The sequence below is a fragment of the Corvus kubaryi genome, unplaced genomic scaffold (genome assembly GCF_017639235.1).
Source record: "Corvus kubaryi isolate FWS band 111438036 unplaced genomic scaffold, C.kubaryi_AGA036_p1.0 136, whole genome shotgun sequence".
Lineage (NCBI taxonomy): Eukaryota > Metazoa > Chordata > Aves > Passeriformes > Corvidae > Corvus > Corvus kubaryi.
This window is the reverse complement of record NW_024580670.1, coordinates 12,250,178-12,268,609: the sequence shown is the minus strand read 5'-3', so window position 1 is coordinate 12,268,609 and position 18,432 is coordinate 12,250,178. Positions and strand designations below refer to the sequence as shown.

Here is an 18,432-nt window from a genome sequence, read left to right as displayed (position 1 = left end):
GACCCATCTCAGAACCTCGGTTCCCAATTGGGCAGCCTCAAATGGGTAGCGTGGGACTGAGGCCACTGTTGCCCCTATTTTGGGTGCACGTTGCTGATGTCAGAGTGGCCACTGGGGTCCCTTCCCCCCGCCATGTGGTCCTGGGAGAGGTGTCCTGGGGGGAGGCACGAGGTTTCCCTGCCCCTGGTCAGCCTTATTCCCCATTGGTTGTTTCGTGTTCCCCTGTGCGGGCAAGGACCCTCGGGTCCCGTGACTGTAGGAGCTCCTCGGCAGAGCCCCGGCCATGTGGCTGGAGAAATAAACATCTCTCTGAAACATCTATCAAGAATCAGTCCATATATATTTCTTTTCCACGGGCGTCTTGTTTATACGTCATGTTACAGTAATCCCCCTTGTAATACAGAAGCACAATCCATTGCTGTAGAGGGATTCCTTGTGGAATATAGGATACCCCAGGAGAGCTTGGGCATCCCAGGGCTGTTGCAGAAGTACCCCTGACGGGGCCTCAGGCTGAAAACAGGCTTGCAAGGGACCTGCTAGCAGGCAGCCTTGAACAGCCTTGGGAAAAGGTATACACTGGTCAGCTCCCCCGCTGCTTAGAGGCTTTCTCATGGGAAAGGGGCGTGAACTTTGGAAAAAGTATAACTTGGTGTAACGGAACAATAAAACGGGAGCACAATGCTCAAATTGTATTGGTGTTTGTATCGTGACTCTGGCTGGATTCCCCTGCTCCCAGGACCACCCCCCCTGCAACACATTGCCTGTGAAAGAACATCTGCACCTGGGAAGAAGCAGCAAGGATTTTCACAGTAGTCACTGTAAATATCCATCTGTAATTAATATCTCCGACCCCACAGTGATATGGTATTTTGAATTCTATTCTTCACCAATAGAACCACTGTGAGCATAAACCTTCATGTTGGATCCTTGATTTTAGATATGTTTATGTAATCCTGGGAACAAGAAGGTCCAAATTGCTTTGAATCCAGTCAGAATTGCTCCTAGGACTGGGCCAGCAAAGAGTTTGGTTCTTATTCATCAAAACAATTGCTTTTGGCTTACATACAATACATTTCAATTCTTCTACTTAACAAAAACCAGACAGGTGTAAGTGTAAACGTGAGAGAACCCAGTATCCAAACAGTTCATGCAATCCAGTTCCAGGGCTGCTGAACCATCATGTAAAATTCCCCACAAAAAAGTCTTCTCAGGCATGCCCTAAGGTGACCTGTCTACATGAGAAAATGATAGTGCATTTAGAAAACATTACTCAAGCACTTGTAAAAAATTACAAGTGCTCACTAAAATATTTACATATTAATATATTATTTTAATATTATACAAATTGATATTTATCAGGCCTTCACTACATCACAACAACCCTCAGAGCAGATAGCATTTAATTTTCTCTAGTCAGGTGAGTTACTTCTGCTGCTGTTTTTGAAGGGGTATCTGAAGCCTTCTCTTCCTATGAGCTCCTATATAATAAAGTCTCACCTTTTTGCAGTAAGAGCTCCATAATTTCTGTATGTCCCATCTGTGCAGCCAGGGCAAGGGGTGTGAGCCCATATCCACTGCGGGGGTCAGGATCTGCTCCAGAATCCAGGAGAAGCTGCACCAGAGCCTTCCTGCCCAGTCTGGCTGCCTCATGCAGAGCAGTTCTCTCATGGACACAGCGCAAATTCACTCTGGCACCAGATCGTAGCAACAAGGAGGCAATGTCATAGGAATCAAGTTTAATTGCTGTAGGACAACAAGCAAGGAATCAGACAGGATGCTGTTCACTGCTATTCTGTGCACAATGGTTGCTGTTACATGGCAGCCCAGGAAAGCTGTTCCTGGCAGTGCTATTTATACAAGGAGAAATGCCACCCTACATTGAAGGGTTTAACTCATCAACAAGTCTCTTCTTTGCTTCCAGGACAGCACTAAGTATACAAATGAATAACTTCGTGGGAATCTCTTTTTCTCTCTGTACATTTTTTCTCTGCTGCATTTGGTAATGGAACAAAGCTCTCCTTGCCACTAGATGAAGACCACATCCAGGGCCTTGGTGCTCAGGAGCTGCCACCAGACTCTGTTTAATCTCCATAAGAGTCACCATAATGTGAAACAAAGCTCATACTGACTGTTTCATATGCTGCCTTAGCTTATAATAAGCCTGAACTCTTAAGTCAGTGAGGATCTTAAAAGAGAAATTTGCATTAGCTCCAGTGGGTGGAATGATTAGGCAATACCCTTCCCTCCTTCTCCCTTTGATCTTCCAGGCTGTGCAGGATAGAGAATGTCCTTCAGCAGGACAGATTAGGCTGAGCAGCTTCACGTGCCACAGCTGCTTGAACACCAGTGACAGCATTCTGTGATAGAAACTGTGATGTCCCATTATCTGTAACCTGCACAGCTGCTTTAGATAAATCCCATGCATCCCCTTCTTGGGGGATGGTGCATTTTAATGTCGTGCACTTCAAAAGTATCTAGGAGTTCCCTACATTTTTTTTAAGCAGATGGCCCTGACTTGAAGCTGCAGCCATTTCACAAGGATGGACTGAGGGTCCTACAGATGATTGGTAGGCTTTTTCTCCTCCTTTAACAATAGTTTTGAAAAAGAAAACACCCTTCCAATACAGAAAAATGTATGGGATCATCCAAGAAACTTAAGAGTGTTCCTTTAGAATTCAGACAATGAGAACACACTTTACTTTTTTCAGTTAGATTCAGTAAGAATGAAGGCATCATAACCCAGACTGAGGGAAGCAGAAGAAATGAACACAGAACACTTCTGGAAAACATTTTGGGAAAATATGGTTCTTTGACAAATCAAGAATTACAGTTCTTGTGCATGATCAAATTAAAGTGGCATTCACACAAAGAGTGTGGGTATGAGACTATACTAGAACTATACTAGGTATGGGGTCTTATTCCTAAATTACAAAATATTAAAGAGAAGCAAACAGAGAATGTCAGCCTGTCTCCTTCACTTGTCAGCTTTGGACTAATGCCAGCAATGTCTAAATAGGGACTGTTTAGAGACTTTGCACTCTACATACTGCAGATACATGAGGCTGGTTGGCTACAATTTTTGAAAATTAAAGCCAATTACCACGGGTTTTGGAGAAAGGGAGGCTGATGCAATGAAGGAGATACCATGTGGACAGAGAATATCAATGTTTTATGCCTGCAGACATGAAGAGCAGTGATAGCATGAAGAAGCAGAAGGACTTGTTACCTGGCATCACTGCAGAAATGATGCCAAGCAAAACAGAGGATGACACTCTGCACTTCATGGAGAAAGCTAATTATCATGTGAGAAAAACAGACAGGGACAGACACATTCAGTGCTTAGATTAACAATTTTTTTCTCCTTATAGCAAAATATTTTAGGCATTGAAGTCAAATATGTCGCACTGAAGCCTAAAATGTGTAACTATATTCTCACCTCATTCCCTCACCTCTCCACCCCTAAAAACAGTATTCACCTATAACTAAAGGAGAATCTCCCTCTTCATTTTTAACATTGGGATTGCAGCCATTGAGCAGGAGAAAGTGGACATTGTCCACAAAACAGTTTCTTACTGCCACCAAAAGAGGTGTTTCCCCTTTGAGAGTGGTCTGTTCCCACGTAATGTCACGGGAGGCTGAAATACAGAAAAGCAGAACACATTTGAAGTTGAATGATTCATCAAACTTCGCTTTGTAGAACTTTTTGGTGGAAAACTAGAAGGACGTTGTACCTTGTAAAGTTATTTCAAGGATGTTCTTATTTAGCTGTGCTGCAGCTTCATGCACAGGAAGCCAGCCTTGCTGATCTGCTTCTTCAAAAGCAGAACTGTGCCTCACCAATTTCTTCAAGGCCTCCTCTTGGCCTGTTATATTTTAACACAGACACATATCCCATTACTCATCATAAGACAAAATTCAGGCAACTAATACATTGAGTGCCATTTATCCCACCAGTGTATCTTGCTCATTTTAAAAGAAAGGCCTGGAGTTTTCCCTTAATTTCAGGAGACAAAGCACTGGAATTTCTGAAGGGGGTAACACTTGAACCCATCCCACTTCCATGATCCTATCTAATAAGTTAGCTTTTGGATGTCTTGGTTTTAGTTTCCATACTCCTCCCAAGACTATATAAAGAAAAACTGCCCTTAAATCAGGTGATCAAATAAAATGTAGGCATTGCTCAGCCATTCCTGGGATATAGGCTTAGAGTGGTGTATTTGTACTTAACTGTCCGAATTGCTGCAATGATCTGCCCATGTTCTTTACTTGCAGTATACTGGAAACTGCATAAACAGGACAAGAATAAAATGAGAAGTGAAAATTCATGTGAAGTTCAGGATATAATTATACCTTAATTTAAATACTCAGATTTACAAGACATGTTAGATTTCTCTAAGTTACATTGGTTTGGTGAGGGTTTAACACATTGAAACACTTTTTTTGTTGGTCTTTCCTGACACAATAAATACTGAATTTTTCACACAAAGGCCAACAATTAAATGCTAAGATGAGGGGAAGGTCCCATACCAGTCTAATTTTACATCACCTACTTATCTTTTTCATAAAGCCTTATACTAATTAAATATTGATGTAAAACATCATCTGAAAGTTTCATACATCCCATGTTTTCAAGGAAACAGGTACACTTTTCAGGGTACCAGTGCTTTCCAGTATCCATGAGACAAGGTCAGCACAATACAACACATGTAGTTACAAAGGAAAATAAGGTCTACTAAATGCTTACAATAATGACCAGAAAACACCCCAAATAGAAAGAATAATTTATTACCTTTCAATCTCTGTTGCACTGTCACTTGTTTCAATTTTATACCTATCTTGTAAGCTTTCCTGAATAGCTCGTTGGGTAGGGATTTCCTCATCAGAATCACCAATCATATACCCAGAAGTATTCATTGCAAATCAGCACAACATGGATCACTTTTGTAGGGAAACACTGCTTTTTAATTAGAAGCAGACGTTAAATCTTCAGGTTAGATCTGGAGTAATAGAAATAGCAATCACTGTGTCAGTGTAAAGAGAAATGAAAAGCAGTTAAATAAATGACTATGCTATTATATGCTTAAGCAGTCATGCTGTTCTTGGCATAGTCACAATCTCAGATGTTCTGTTAGGCTCAAACCTCTCATCTGTTTTACCTCATCAAAGCTTCCACTTCTGTCTTTCAAAAGAGTTGGCCTGAAAAAACAAAACAAAACAAAACTACAGGGCAAGGTAAAAAAAAAAAAAAGTAAAACTGGAAGCAAATAAATACTGTGGCAAAACGAATGAGCACAGGAAATTTAAGGAAGTTGTCAACATGCCAACTACAAAGCTTGGAATAATTCTAGAAACATCTTAAAGTTGGGCAGCAGTAATTCACAGCAAACCTGCGTCATTTAATTTGTTACCTGATCCACCTAATGTGGTTACAAGGCCTTGCTCTGTAATTGCACATGTAGCAAAAAAGAGAAATATATTAGCAACATATACAGCAAGAAACTGTTAGTAATTGATTATACTATGGCTCAGTGAGTACATAAACATCTTAAATCTAGGTGACTTTTTTTTCCTAAAGATACTACCAATTTTCCTATGAACTGAGAAAATACACTGGGTTTCCTCACCTGAAAGAGGGAAGACCTCAGCCTTTGAAGAAGCGATTATTAAGTTGAAAGTGACATTTTCAGGATTGCAAACAACCTCTGCAGAGCCCATGTCCATTAATAGCTCACTATAAATACCTGATCATAAGATACTCTGGGACTTTCTCCACGTTTCTTTCACACACGTCAGTTATGTTTAATAATCTGACCTAACAAGTGGTGCCAGCAAAAGAAGGAATTTAAAGTCCAGTTTTCTTGCAACAATGCTTTTGATTTTTGAAATAAGAATTTCAGAACTATAGCAGTAAGTACTACACTGTGAAAAGAAAATTCTTTAGTGCTGTCCTAGGAGAACAAACTGAAGGTGGTGTTAAGAGCTTGCTTAAGAGTGAGACAGCAGAAAAACTAAAACAATAAAAGTAAACATAAACAAGCAAATAAAAATCAAACAAAAACTCTACTAAAATTATTACAGGTTTCCGATTCCTTAATCACAATTTGCATTAATATAAATAAAAAAGCAAGTGAAAAATAAACATAGAGTTTTTAAAGGGAAAAGCAGTTTCAGAAAGCCAGACTTACACTGGTCTAACACCCAAAAAGCAGGGAAATGGGGGAGACAGATGCCCAGTTGTAATAGTGATGGTAGGATGGAGTGGGACCTTCATGTGCTTCACTTATTCCTACCGTATTTTATGGAGGGATCCATACACAGAATTAATGATGGCTGTATCTGAATGCAAGGTGGAAACAGTTCTTTGCTAGAGGAGATCAGGAAAGAATGCTCCAGTAATTTTTAAAAACTATTTTTAAAGAAAACAAAAGTGCAGAATCAAGTTTATTACCTGTAATGTTTCTCTCAGCACAGGCTACTTTCATTTTCCATGAAAATATGTTTTGTGATATTCAACTAATGCACAAAATGGATGTTCACACTTTAATAATATTCCCAAGGGCTAAAATCCCAGCTGTATTGCTTACAGATTGTAAAAATGGTCATAATAATAATACATACTCAAGTCAAAAGCTTGAGGGTCAGAAAGTATTTGTATGCCCTCTTACAATACAAAAACCTCCAGATGTTTCTTTTACACACTAAGTTCCACTTCCTCTCTAAGCCAACAAAGAGAACAAGATGTTGTGAAGTCTGTATGTGAACTGTCCACAGTCAGTCATCCAGCTGGCACAGCAAGGCTACGCCTCTCTTGATCCAGTGCTGGACTGGCTGGTCCGTGTTGAGCTTCAAAGCAATGACGAAGTTGGTGGAATGCCCAGTAGTGGATAAGACCCCTTTGCGCTCACTTGTCTTGTAGAGTGGGCAAACATAGGCATTAGACTCCTTTATGTCCGATTTTACAGCTTCAAAAAAACCCAAAATAATGCATTACATTCAGCAGATCGATTTGGCAGAAACATAATCTACATGCAAACGTTAAGTATTTACAGTAACACCTTTACAGGTAAATAAAAATGCAAAATGCTTTTGCAAGCAATAGAACAAAATTACCTGGTTTTCTTCTTGTGTGGTTTGTTTGGTTCTTAAACCCAACTAATTTAGCTACAATTTGTGTTCAGGACTCAATGCCTTCCTGTGATTCTACCAGCTTTGCAATACTCCAACACACAGTAAAATCTGAATAGTTACCTAGTTAATACATGGCTTATGCATGAGTTTTTCATAGCTCTACAACAATTCTGGTCCAGTTGCCAGAGAACCTCACTGCAATTCAAGTCATGTGATATCCAAGGACAGAACTCTGCAGGAACTCTTTGTATGCCCAGACTGCTTACATGGAACTTGTACAAAGCCTAAAATCATGCAGGTCTGAACAAATTCATCCAACCTCAAGAGAAGGCTCAAGCAGAAAAAGTAGCAAATTTTAATACTGCCTATTTGCTAACACCTAAGTTGCAACAGTTGCAGTAGTAAGTCCTGATTTTGTGCATAAATAAAAACAGGGATTTAGTCCTCGCAATCAAAGGAAACAGGAGTTGTGAAAATTATTTTCCTAGTAGGAAAGACAGCTATCACAGAGCTACAAATAACCTGAGCAAACCCTGCTACATCACACGAGGTAAAACACTCAGTTTCTGTAAGTCAGTCGAAAGTACTCCTCAGGGATCTTCAGTAAGAAAAGGAAACCACTGTTGCACTTTCTTGTTGAATAGCTCAGGCATCAGAGAAATCATACTCACTTGGCTTTATCCAAATGATAGGCATGGCATCAAAGAGCACTTTGGGATACTGCTCAGCTAACATTCCCCTGGAGAGAGAAAGCAACAAAGCAATTGTTTGTGGCTTGAGGGGTTTGGTGGGTGTTTTTTGGTTGCTACTTGCTTGCTCATTTGGTTTTTCTTGCCCATTTTCCATGCATGAAAGAGGACTTAATTTGGTGTGTTATTCCAGTAATATGAAAAGTATCAGTTAAAATATTTAAACCAGTCTTGTTTGAGCACTGAAAAAAACTTTCCAGAACCACAATAAAACACTTGGCTACTGACTTGGCCCTGTCCCAGCGAGCTCCGTCTAAAAATAATCCGTGGATGTAAACACCATCTTCTGGTGCAGGATCAGCAGTATCCTGAGGAATAACCTGCAAGAAATAAGTGTTCCACATCATTAAACTTTCACAGCTCTTTTGCTTTTTGAACTATTATGCCAATTGCCAATTTTCAGATCAATCCAAACTGAGAATAATACAGTAACCCTTCCTTTCAGTGCTACTTTTAAACATATCTGTAGAGACAGCAGACTTCTCTGGGTTTGTTAATCACCTTTCTTGTAGGTTATAAAAAGAGGCTTTAATCACACAGGAAAATACACACTGGATAGGCTGTTTTCTTGAGCGGAGCTCTGTATCCAGTGATAGAATTAATCACGTCAAGAATACCTCTTCTACAGATGTTTTTTTTAGTCCTGCCAGCCTTACCAAATAATTAATTGCATGTCTGCAGACTGCAGTCAGTTCCAAAATGAACTTTTCAGTTAGGATTTACTTACTACATCTCACCACATCAGGAGTCATATTAATAAAATATTAATTTATAACTTGTCCATACCTCAAATTCATATCCTAGAAGGTCAATAGGGATCCTGTGCTTCCTAGCATAGTTTTGCATGGCTCCAGTTAGGAAAGCTTGAGTAAAATAGAATCCCGACAGCCAAAAAACTGCAGGCTTCCCTAATTCATACCAATCCTAGAGAGAGGAAAGCAAAACATTGAATAATCAGAAAGACAGGAATCCCATACTCTTTGACTATTTTCTACATAATTGTACTCAGAAAATCTAAACAAAGCCTATCACTCCTTTCCCAATAAAGAAAAATTATATGGAAAAGTAGATTAAATAATTGGCAGCCCTGCCACTAGTACGTTACCTGTAAAAACTTCAGCCTTGCTAGCAAATCTACAACATAGCTCCCTAAAGGTTTTAGACTTGGGTATGAATGCTGTGCCCACTTCTCAGGAACTTTTCCAACAACGAGACTTCCAGACAGAGCCTCCAGGTCAGCATCCATAACAACCAGTCCTTTAATGGCTTTCTTCAGGTTAATGAGAGTAATGCGAATAGTTCGGATTAAACTAGAATTAAAAAACAAAACAATTTTCACACATTTTGCCCCATTTGTTAAACATTACAGTGTCACTGGAAAGAAATAAAAGAAGTGGATTATGGAGGCATCTACGTACTTTTACAGCTTTTATGTCTATATACCTCTATAGATATATGCACAATAAGCCATGTCTGTAAAGTCATGGATTTGTGCATTTGTGCAGATTTATTTAAGACTAGGAACAGTAATAAATTCTTTTGTTATCTCTGATATCCTCTGAATTGTTTGGCAAGAGGATAAATTTGGAACTCCAAATGTATCCACCATATACTAGATGAAGGAAAAAGGTTTAGATTGCAAAAGAAGAGGTGGGTAGGGTCTGCAATAAGGATAACTTGGAGACTTATGGCCAGAGAGCATTTGGGAGAAAATTAAGTAGCAGATGTGAAGAGACAAATGGAAAAGAAGGAGGACACAGAAAAACCAGAAAAAGGAATGGAGAGGCAGGCGAAGATAAGAAAGAAAATTAGAAAACAAGTCAAAAAAGAGACTGAGGACCCAAGGAGAAAAATAAATGCAATTCTAGGTTTGTAGTCTTAGGAGAATAATTGTGAAAATCAGGCATAAGGAAAAAAGGCATAAGAAAAAGGGGGAAAAAAGTAAAAACGTCAAACAGAGCACATATGAGACAATAAAGAAATACACAGAAATATGTCTATCATGGAAAAGCTTTCATAAAGTATAACTGTGCATGTATCACAGTTTCTAACCCTATTACTCTATAGACCAGAAATACAAATAAAATAAAATAAAATTGAAGATAAAGATTGTGAAAGGGAAAATGAAGTTAAAAGAAAAAGCATATAAAATATTGTTTGCATTCTCTTTTCCCAGTACTTCCTCATACTCCCTTCTTTTATCTTTCAGTTAATTTTGCCACTTCATTTTCCCTGACATCTATCCTACACTCTGACTGTCTACAAGGAGCAATGGTGCTTGGACTGCAGATATCACTGCAGGCAATTAGAAGGGAAGAAAAAAAATATTTCACATAACAGGGCTTAGAGAATATGATTTGTAGGAAATTTTTCTTTATAAATGGAATGATTTCTGGTACATTTAATAAAATAGAACATTCTTACTTGTTAAATCTTTCCATTTCTTGCACCAGCACAGTGTTCATACTTTCTTCATATCTCACAGGATATTTAATTAGGCAACTTTCAATGTCAAAATCCTTTGGAAGCTGGAAATGACAACACATTCAGAAATGACAACACATTCAGAAATCATTCCACAGATCATTATGATTTTACATTAAAGGTATGCAAATGTAAAGATTTTTAGAGCACTAGATACCACTAAACTTTCTGATTAGTATCTTATCAATACAGTGTTCAGTAGTTCAATCTACATAAAAGTTATGGGGGTTTTAATGTTCATCTTTTAGAAAAAACTGAGAATTTTTAATATCATGAAAAGTTATAAATATGTTTCAATTTATTAATTTTAAATTTGTTCATGTGAACAAATGAACTGTTCTTTCAAGTTCTTTTTGCTCTGTTTTCTCTCCTTCTCCTGTCTTCTGCCTATTTAATAAAACTTCTTTCAACTGAAATATAGCTGTGGTCTGTTACAGCCACACCAGTTCTTACTTTCACATTGCACTAAATTCCTTCCAGAATGCTTTTCCTTCAACATGAAATCTACTTTACACTGACTCAAGTTAAGGAATTTACAAGATTCAAGTTAAGGAATTTCTACTTTGTAAAAAGAGAAATTGAAGTCATTTGTATAATACAATACCTTGCTGAGAATATCATCTGCAATTGCATAAAGAGTGCTGTCACCACCCCCAGAAGTTCCCTGAGTGCCTCCTCCTTGTGTTAAAAGCAGAGATTCAAAGAGGGTTTTAGTTTGCTGAAGATCTTTTGCAATATCCACATTTTCATGCAAGCCAAATACCTCTGGGTGCTGAGTAAAGGGAAGATTCTAGGACAAAATAAAAAAGAAGTCTGTGTGACATTAAGCAGCAGGAATCTGACCCAAGGTTTCTTTAAGAAGTCGAGTGAAAAACTACCACTGACTTCAACTGCAGGTGAGTGAGGACCTTAGTGGCAGGTATCTGCAGCCAGAATTACTGCTGATTGAGCCACCACCTCTCATACAGAAAGCCATTTCCAAGGAATTCTCAATTGTCTATGCTACATGTCCTCCAATCTATTTATTAATCCCCTCTCAGAAACATTCTAGATCATAGCAAGGATCACACAAAGATGTCAGGCAGGAACCTGAGCACACAATTTAATGTGCTGCAAAACTGCCTTTTTAAGGCAGAGAAGCCTTTAAGGATTGCTTTCTTAGCACATCATCGAAACAGCGCAAAATCTCGTTGCTACTTTTTACCTTAATAAACTCAATGTACTCCTCATATGTGCCTTTGGGTGGAGCATAGTAGTTGCCACTGGGAGAAAAAGTGTAACGAGGATTTTCAATTATATCTGGGTTATAGAAGTCATCCAGCATTGTCAGCAGCAAACGTCTGTCCCAGTCATCTGTCACTCGACCTCCATAGTTACACTCCCCAGTTAGATAAGAGACAGCTTCAAAAGGAACGTGGCTATACTCATTGATGAATAACTGAAACAGAAATATGAGCAATTCTAGAGACTTGCAACATCTGCAGAACAACAGTGTGACCTAACAGACTGAAATGCTGGAAGCTATAGAGTGTGTAAGCTGCAGTTTATGGAGTTTTCTCCCTAGCTGTTGGAAATTCAAAATCTGAAATCTTATTTTCAGGTTAAGTTATTGTTTAAAATCAAGAGGAGTTAATACTAAAAGCCTCTTATGAATATCAAAATTACTCAGTCATCCAAGTCATTCTTGATTTATTTACAAGTGGATAGTTTATCCAGTTTAAGCTTTGTAGATGGACACTTTTCTGCACCAGAAATAAACATGCATTTCACTTAATTTATCTTTTAATCTTCAGTACCCTCCAATTTCTTTCATTAACTTCTTGGTAACTTTCCAATCTTCAGCCTCAACTTCTGTCATTCAGTTTTAACTCTCCTGACTTTTCTACACAGTGCCTAGAATAGGTTCAGGGTCAAGTAGTGTTCAGCACTTCATCTCAGGGAAGAATAGTCTGAGGTTCTGTTAACTACCAGTACACATGTAAAAAATATTTCATCCTACTAACCACCCTAATAGGTGACTGTCATTAACATGGTGCTACTTAGTGAGTAGAGCAACAGTGAGCTCTTGTACACAACTAATTTAACTTTTATAATACTCACATACATTCATTATATTCCATATGTCTGTAGAAATCTGAATTTTTTGTGTCATTTGTAATTTTGAAAATATTTATAGTATGATTGACATTCCTTGCCTTTACAGCTGAAGTCCTGAATATCTATGAACACTTCACAGTATTGCTCCTTGTGACTCCCAGCTGTGCTTGGCAAGATCAGAGTTTAGGAGGTAATCAATGATTTTACCTGCAGCTGTCTGATACTGATTCGCAAGTCAGACTCATTAAATCCATAGGGTATATTCCAACCAAGGGGCCCAAACTTCCTTCTCTCCTGAACAAGAGCATGGAAGAAACAAACTCCGAAGAGCAGTTTCTCCCATATCTTTGAAAAAAGCAAAAGAGAAAATCATTATTAACTAGTCTATAAGCTCATGGTAGTGTGTAAGCTGTGCAGAGAGCACCTTTGGATTACCATGCTCCATCCAGGTATAAATCCAGGCCACCACTAAGTACCTTGTGGCTTTTGCTTTGGGAACAAGTGCACACACACAGCGCCACATATGCAAGTACATTTAACCAGTTCCTCAAGTACCATGATGTTCTTTCCTGTATAGGACAACTGACTTCATAAGAATTCCAATAGCACCAGGTATTTATTTTTAAGGTTCATTAGACAAACACACAGTACAAATGTATTTTTGATGCAAGTCCTTAGGTGCAGTCACACCTATGTATATTGATAACTCATATCTCTGATCCCACCGTTTTTCACTTCCTTCACAGGTAATGATTAGCTAAGTGGTTCACCAGGGATCAATAAGATGTATGGGCACTGCAGTACTTGGTCCCTGGTAGCAAGAAAAGGTCTCCTCAGTGCTTATCACCTCAATAATGACAGACATGCCCTTGTCATCAATGTTCAGAGTCCATGTACATTGTGTACTATGTGTGTGTAACATGTAAGTGATTTAATAAAGCCTAAGAAACCATTTTAAATACTGCTACATTAAATTACCTGGCAGAGGTAACTCTTAACTAACTAACTTTATCACTGCAAAACCTAATTTCCAAAACCATAGTAAAAATTTTAGTTTGCAATTATTCACTGGACAGAAATCAATATATATGTGGATAAAAAAACCGCAAACCCCAAAAACTTCTCAAGAGATAAGCACATTACCAGCTCCTTTCCAGGGCATCCAGCAAAGAATTCAGGATCAGAAATAGGATCAGAAAGAAATGACTGCAGCAGGTTTAACCGGAGACCAGTAGGAGGTTCATTTGTCATCTTCACCCCGTTCTGCAGAATGGTTACTGGAAACTACAAATAAAAAATAGCAAAACTGCATTCAGAAAGCATGGAACAGATTCTATATTAAAAAGATATTATTGTTCTGTTTTACATAAACAATTATCTGCAAAAAATTACATTTTAAAGATCAACAGCTTATAAAAAATTCTCCAAGGCATCAAGAAACTAAGACTCTGCTGTAAATAACAAACCTGTATTTTACAATGTTTTATTGGTGTTCAACACTTCACAAATGAAACGCAAGATTAAATTTTTGAATTTGTGTGAGAGCAAAAAAACCTTCTTAATCATATATGCTGACAGATTGCAGCTCCACTGAGTAGTACACAAAACATTGCACATCACAGTATCAAAATATTACAAAGGAAGCTTGATATTATCATGTTTGTAATTATTTTTTAAATTTCCTTTTTTGGTTAAATTATCTCTTCAAAGCCTCATTACATTTCAGAGAAGTTTTGTATTATCAGCTCATTCAGGTATATAAAAATTCCCTAAAAATGCCATCAACTTTCCCTAAACAGAGATTATTGGGCAATACATATACCTTTGGTGAAGGGTAACTTGTAAGCCAAAGTCTGAATTCTGGGTGACATTTTTCACTGTTAAGCTCCTCACATATTTTCTCCAGCATTGGCATCCAGGAGACAGCTAAATGACAATTTTGTAAACAAACCCAGGTTCCTTCTTCCATTCCTGTTTGAATCATTTTTGTAGCTATTGGTCCTTGTCCTTGTCCTAATGAGATGGACTGAAACTTATCTCCTACCATCTCTCTGTCATTTGCCAATTTCAGGAGGCCTTGAACAGAAAGCACAAGATTCTTCATTAAAAAGAAGTTATGTCAGAAAAAAAAATATTGAAAAGCTTCTATTACTATTTTGTTTACACGCACATACAAATTCCCATTTTTAAGGGGCACAGAATTCTACCACTCTGACATAATGCACTCAAATCTACTTGCAGAAGTGCAAAATAATCCTCATTGTGCACTGAAGGGGAATTTCAGGCCTATAAATTGAAAAGCTGTGCTACATTTCTGTTCTCTCTTTCTATGTATACTTACTAGACATGGGATCTGCTCCTGGAGACAGCACAAATATTAAAGGGACTGTAGCAGTTGAATCTAAGTAACTTTTTGCTAGATCAAAAGGCGGTGGCTCTACAAATTTCTTTCCCAGTTTCTCAGTAACAAATGTTGTTATAGCTGGACCAATCTGGTAGAAAAAAGGCAAATACAAACCGTTAACATAGACATAACTGCAAATCTGACACCATCTTTTATGCCAAATTCCTAAAGCTACAGACACTTCTCTGATATCCAGAGATTTGAGTCTTGCAGAATGATCCAGAAGCAAAGGTTTCACCTCTTGTTGACACCTCCCCCCTTAATTTTTCCTTACAATAGGAATAATAATGTTTTTAGAAAAAAAAGAATAATGTACTTCAAATAACATTAAGACTTTGATTCAGGCTTTTCCTGATGTGGAGGACAAGCATATTCTCCCTTAGAAAATATTAATGTAATTATTTTTAATTAATTCTAGAGAGCAATTGCAACATGCCTAAAATTCTAACACTGATAGTTCATAAAGAAAACGCAATACAATTTGTTAAGTGCACCAAAGACAGAATTTGTTAAAAGTTCATCTTGGTTGTTGGAATCAACACACTTTATCTCTTTTTGCCTTAAAAATCCTTTGTATGAAAGCACATGGTAGTAGGTACCCTATGTATTTTTTTCAGACTAGTATGTCCTGTTCTCAAGCATATTGGGTGCACCAGGGAACAGCCTGGCCACAAACAAATACTTCAAGAAAACTATAAAAATTAGAATCCTCCAAAAGGTTCATTAAATTACATCAGAAAAAAAGATTTCAGCTGATGCTTGTGTTTGTATTGGTTACTTGAAAAATAAGAACAGCATTTACTTCCTTAATAAATATGATGAAGAGCAGATGAGTTACTGGAACAGGCAGTGCAAACTATGCTACAAGGCATGGCACAGTCTACAAACACTCCATAATGGATCATTTTACCTTGTCTGGTCTTAAGCACCGAAGAACTATAATCTTCTGTAATTCAGTTAATGTATCATTCAACTCTGCTGGTAGTGGAAAGTTGTGAGGCTCTTTGCTATCATACATTTTTTGCCATTCACCTATATTTTCAGAGACATGACTCCTAGAGAAAAAAACCACAAGAACTATAAATACCTGGAGTCTTTTCTTTTACATTTATCAAAGGCAAACTACACTGTATTGTCATTTAAGCCACCTCATATCTGTATCAGAAAATAATCCCACAGTTGAGCTTCTCCATACTGAACGGTGAAAAATTTCTTTCCACCATACTGCTGAGGAGAGACTCCACCTGAAAGGCTCCAAGCTGACAATAAGTTCTGTCTGTACCTCCAGTCAGGACTGCTTGGACCTTCATAGGTCTGGGTGAATTTTATGCCTCCACTTTTTCAGGAAAACACCACACTTTAACTGAAGAAAATTACCAGGAAATTCAACTAGGCAAAAAAATTCTTTTCCTTCATGCAACATGCAGAATATGTCCTCTGCAATGGGAAAACCCTCAGGCTATTTTAAGGCTGGATCATCATCCACATTGCTACTAAAACTCCAAAGGGGGCAAAGCACAAAACCTCAAAGAACTTCTAACAGAGCAGTGTTACTGCACTCAGATCCAAATGCTCCAAATACTTGCACTCAGTTAGCTGTTTTATAGAAGTCTTTTACAGCCATGCTGGCTCCAGCATTTAGGGTTAAATCCTATTTAAACCCAGGGTGAAATTGTACTGAGTTCAGGAGAACAGAGTTTACTAGAAAAACTCCTTCCCCAGAACTGCAGTGGAATTCTGCTACATGTACCACCTCTGGCTTTCACTGAACCCCTAAAACACTGTTCCCCTATCAAGAAGACATTTCAAAGGAAAAGTTTCGTTAGGCAATGCCTCAATAATTTAGAAAAAATAGTTTTATTAAATAATATTATCATTAGTGATCTGACTGATTGGAGTAAGTGAAGCGAACATGATAATGAAAAAAGGGGGCTGGTTTTATCCCACTGGCATTCTGGCATTGATTTGGAAAACATATAGCAAACATTTCTTTCAGCACGTTACATATGTATTGGTCAAAACCAATTCAGGCTGATTCACATCAGTATTTTACTATACCTCAGTCCTTCCATAGCTGGGAATTCACTTGCACGACATAATTCATCCCAGCTCTTATCTGATAGCCAAGATGGATCTGGATTCTTGTGAATGTTCTTGAGACCCACACCTCCAGTTAGTAAGAACAAAAATTCTTGATGTTCTATTTCATTATTAGCCCTATATTAAAAAAAATAAAAATCAGTAATTGAGATACAATTTTACATAATATGAATAGTTGTTAATTTAATTACACTTCACTGCTCTTTAGAAATGTTTCTACTTCAGTAAGAGCTGAGATCAGATCTTAATATTCTATATTATTAAAAAACTGCATGGTAAAAATGTCTGATTCAGACTAAAGTAAGGGTTTCAAGAGGTAAATCTTAGAATCAATGAATCTTTTAGGTTGGAAAAGACCTTTAAGATCATCAAGTCCAACTGTTGCGCCAGCACTACCAAGCCACCACTAATCCTTGTCCCTCAGTGCCACCTCTACACAGCTTTTAAATCCTTCCAGGGATGGTGATTCCACTACTGCCATGGGCAGCCTGTTCCAGTGTTTGACAACGCTTTTGGTGAAGAACTTATTCCTAATGCTTGCCTTTTTTTTTTTTTTTAAGTGCAGTTATTCCTGATTTTTAAAGGCTTTGCAGAAAATAATGTGTTCTGCAATTACAGTAGGCTTACAAACTGGCCCAGGAAGAACATCCATGTACAGATGAGTACACATTGCAATTAATTAAGTATGCACATTATGGTTGTGCAATTTTGAGCATATCATTCCTTTCATAATGTATTCACACAAAATTAGGAAGAGAAAACTAAAAAGATGGTGGAAAGGAGAAGACTCCATCTGAGATCTCATGATGTTTTGCAAAAAGATAACAGAGAGAGAAGAGAAAAATGAAAAACAAAAACCTAGAAGTTGTTGGCATTGCACATTACTGCCTATTCTAAAATGTTTTCTTAAATAATAGCAATTGTTTTTGACATAAGGATGCTATGCAACACTACCCAGATTCTTTAAAGACAGATTTATCATTGACAGAACCATTGACACACTTTTTTTTCATAAGCAGATATCCTTCCATTTGTTAATATTACACATCTTAGGAAACCTAAAGTATTCATGACCATAGTTCAAAGGCATTATTATCAGTGTGCACAATAACATCCCAGCTCATCAGTACCTGCTTCCATGATAAGAAAATCATTCATTTCTGTTAGTAAGAGACTTCACAAAAATGAGCTTACATGAGCAGATTACAACACAGCAAAAATGAGAAGAGCAGCTTGTCTGTTTCAAACAGGGAACGACACACTTGGCAGTACAGATTGTAGGTGAAGTGGTCATTTAGATGCTGAAGTCGCTTCTTCAAAATTTTGGATTTATTACTAAGAAGAGAAGAAGTGAGAAACTGAGACTTCAAACTGAGTAACATGGGCAATCTTTTGAGAAATCTCATCTCTTTAGGGTTGTGGAGGATTTCTATTAGATCCACATGCTCCACAAGGGACTTAGGTGCCAAT

General features: G+C 37.8%; 2 protein-coding genes across 6 annotated transcripts in view; both read right to left on the bottom strand.

The window, feature by feature from the left end:
* Positions 1-580: 580 nt before the first annotated feature.
* Positions 581-6,277, bottom strand: LOC121659426 (ankyrin repeat and SOCS box protein 14-like). 2 transcript variants are annotated; one of them, XM_042017550.1, is made up of 8 exons: positions 5,625-6,277; positions 5,113-5,196; positions 4,790-4,997; positions 4,228-4,283; positions 3,732-3,863; positions 3,477-3,635; positions 1,498-1,743; positions 581-781 (listed from the first exon to the last, which is right to left on the bottom strand). In XM_042017550.1, the coding sequence occupies exons 3-8, from the start codon at positions 4,912-4,914 to the stop codon at positions 609-611; spliced, it is 891 nt and encodes a 296-aa protein (XP_041873484.1). In that variant the 5' UTR covers positions 4,915-4,997; positions 5,113-5,196; positions 5,625-6,277; the 3' UTR covers positions 581-608. The 2 variants fall into 2 exon arrangements, with proteins under 2 accessions (XP_041873484.1, XP_041873485.1); XM_042017551.1 differs by having other exon boundaries at positions 689-1,232.
* Positions 6,278-6,435: 158 nt separating this feature from the next.
* The window catches only part of DNAH12 (dynein axonemal heavy chain 12), a 58,802-nt gene continuing 46,805 nt past the window's right edge, over positions 6,436-18,432 (bottom strand). For 3 of the 4 annotated variants that reach the window (XM_042017546.1, XM_042017547.1, XM_042017549.1), the window contains 15 exons: positions 18,157-18,297; positions 16,921-17,079; positions 15,773-15,917; positions 14,800-14,950; positions 14,281-14,534; positions 13,602-13,742; positions 12,666-12,803; positions 11,566-11,799; positions 10,966-11,151; positions 10,302-10,405; positions 8,983-9,187; positions 8,664-8,801; positions 8,106-8,197; positions 7,800-7,867; positions 6,436-6,962 (listed from right to left, as the gene is read on the bottom strand). In XM_042017546.1, the coding sequence (XP_041873480.1) occupies positions 6,772-6,962; positions 7,800-7,867; positions 8,106-8,197; positions 8,664-8,801; positions 8,983-9,187; positions 10,302-10,405; positions 10,966-11,151; positions 11,566-11,799; positions 12,666-12,803; positions 13,602-13,742; positions 14,281-14,534; positions 14,800-14,950; positions 15,773-15,917; positions 16,921-17,079; positions 18,157-18,297 (2,347 nt within the window). In that variant the 3' untranslated portion in view covers positions 6,436-6,771. The remainder of the gene's footprint in view (positions 6,963-7,799; positions 7,868-8,105; positions 8,198-8,663; positions 8,802-8,982; positions 9,188-10,301; positions 10,406-10,965; positions 11,152-11,565; positions 11,800-12,665; positions 12,804-13,601; positions 13,743-14,280; positions 14,535-14,799; positions 14,951-15,772; positions 15,918-16,920; positions 17,080-18,156; positions 18,298-18,432) is intronic. The other variant, XM_042017548.1, reaches the window with a different exon arrangement.

What these genes read in the sequence shown, in the direction of transcription:
- LOC121659426 (XM_042017550.1), bottom strand. Translation starts at nt 4,914, where the DNA reads ATGAATACTTCTGGGTATATGATTGGTGATTCTGATGAGGAAATCCCT. An exon ending in AGTGCAACAGAGATTGAAAG is followed by an intron (nt 4,284 to 4,789) that starts GTAATAAATTAT and finishes CTGTTTATGCAG; the next exon opens with TTTCCAGTATACTGCAAGTA. An exon ending in GGAGCTCTTACTGCAAAAAG is followed by an intron (nt 782 to 1,497) that starts GTGAGACTTTAT and finishes GCTTCTTCCCAG; the next exon opens with GTGCAGATGTTCTTTCACAG.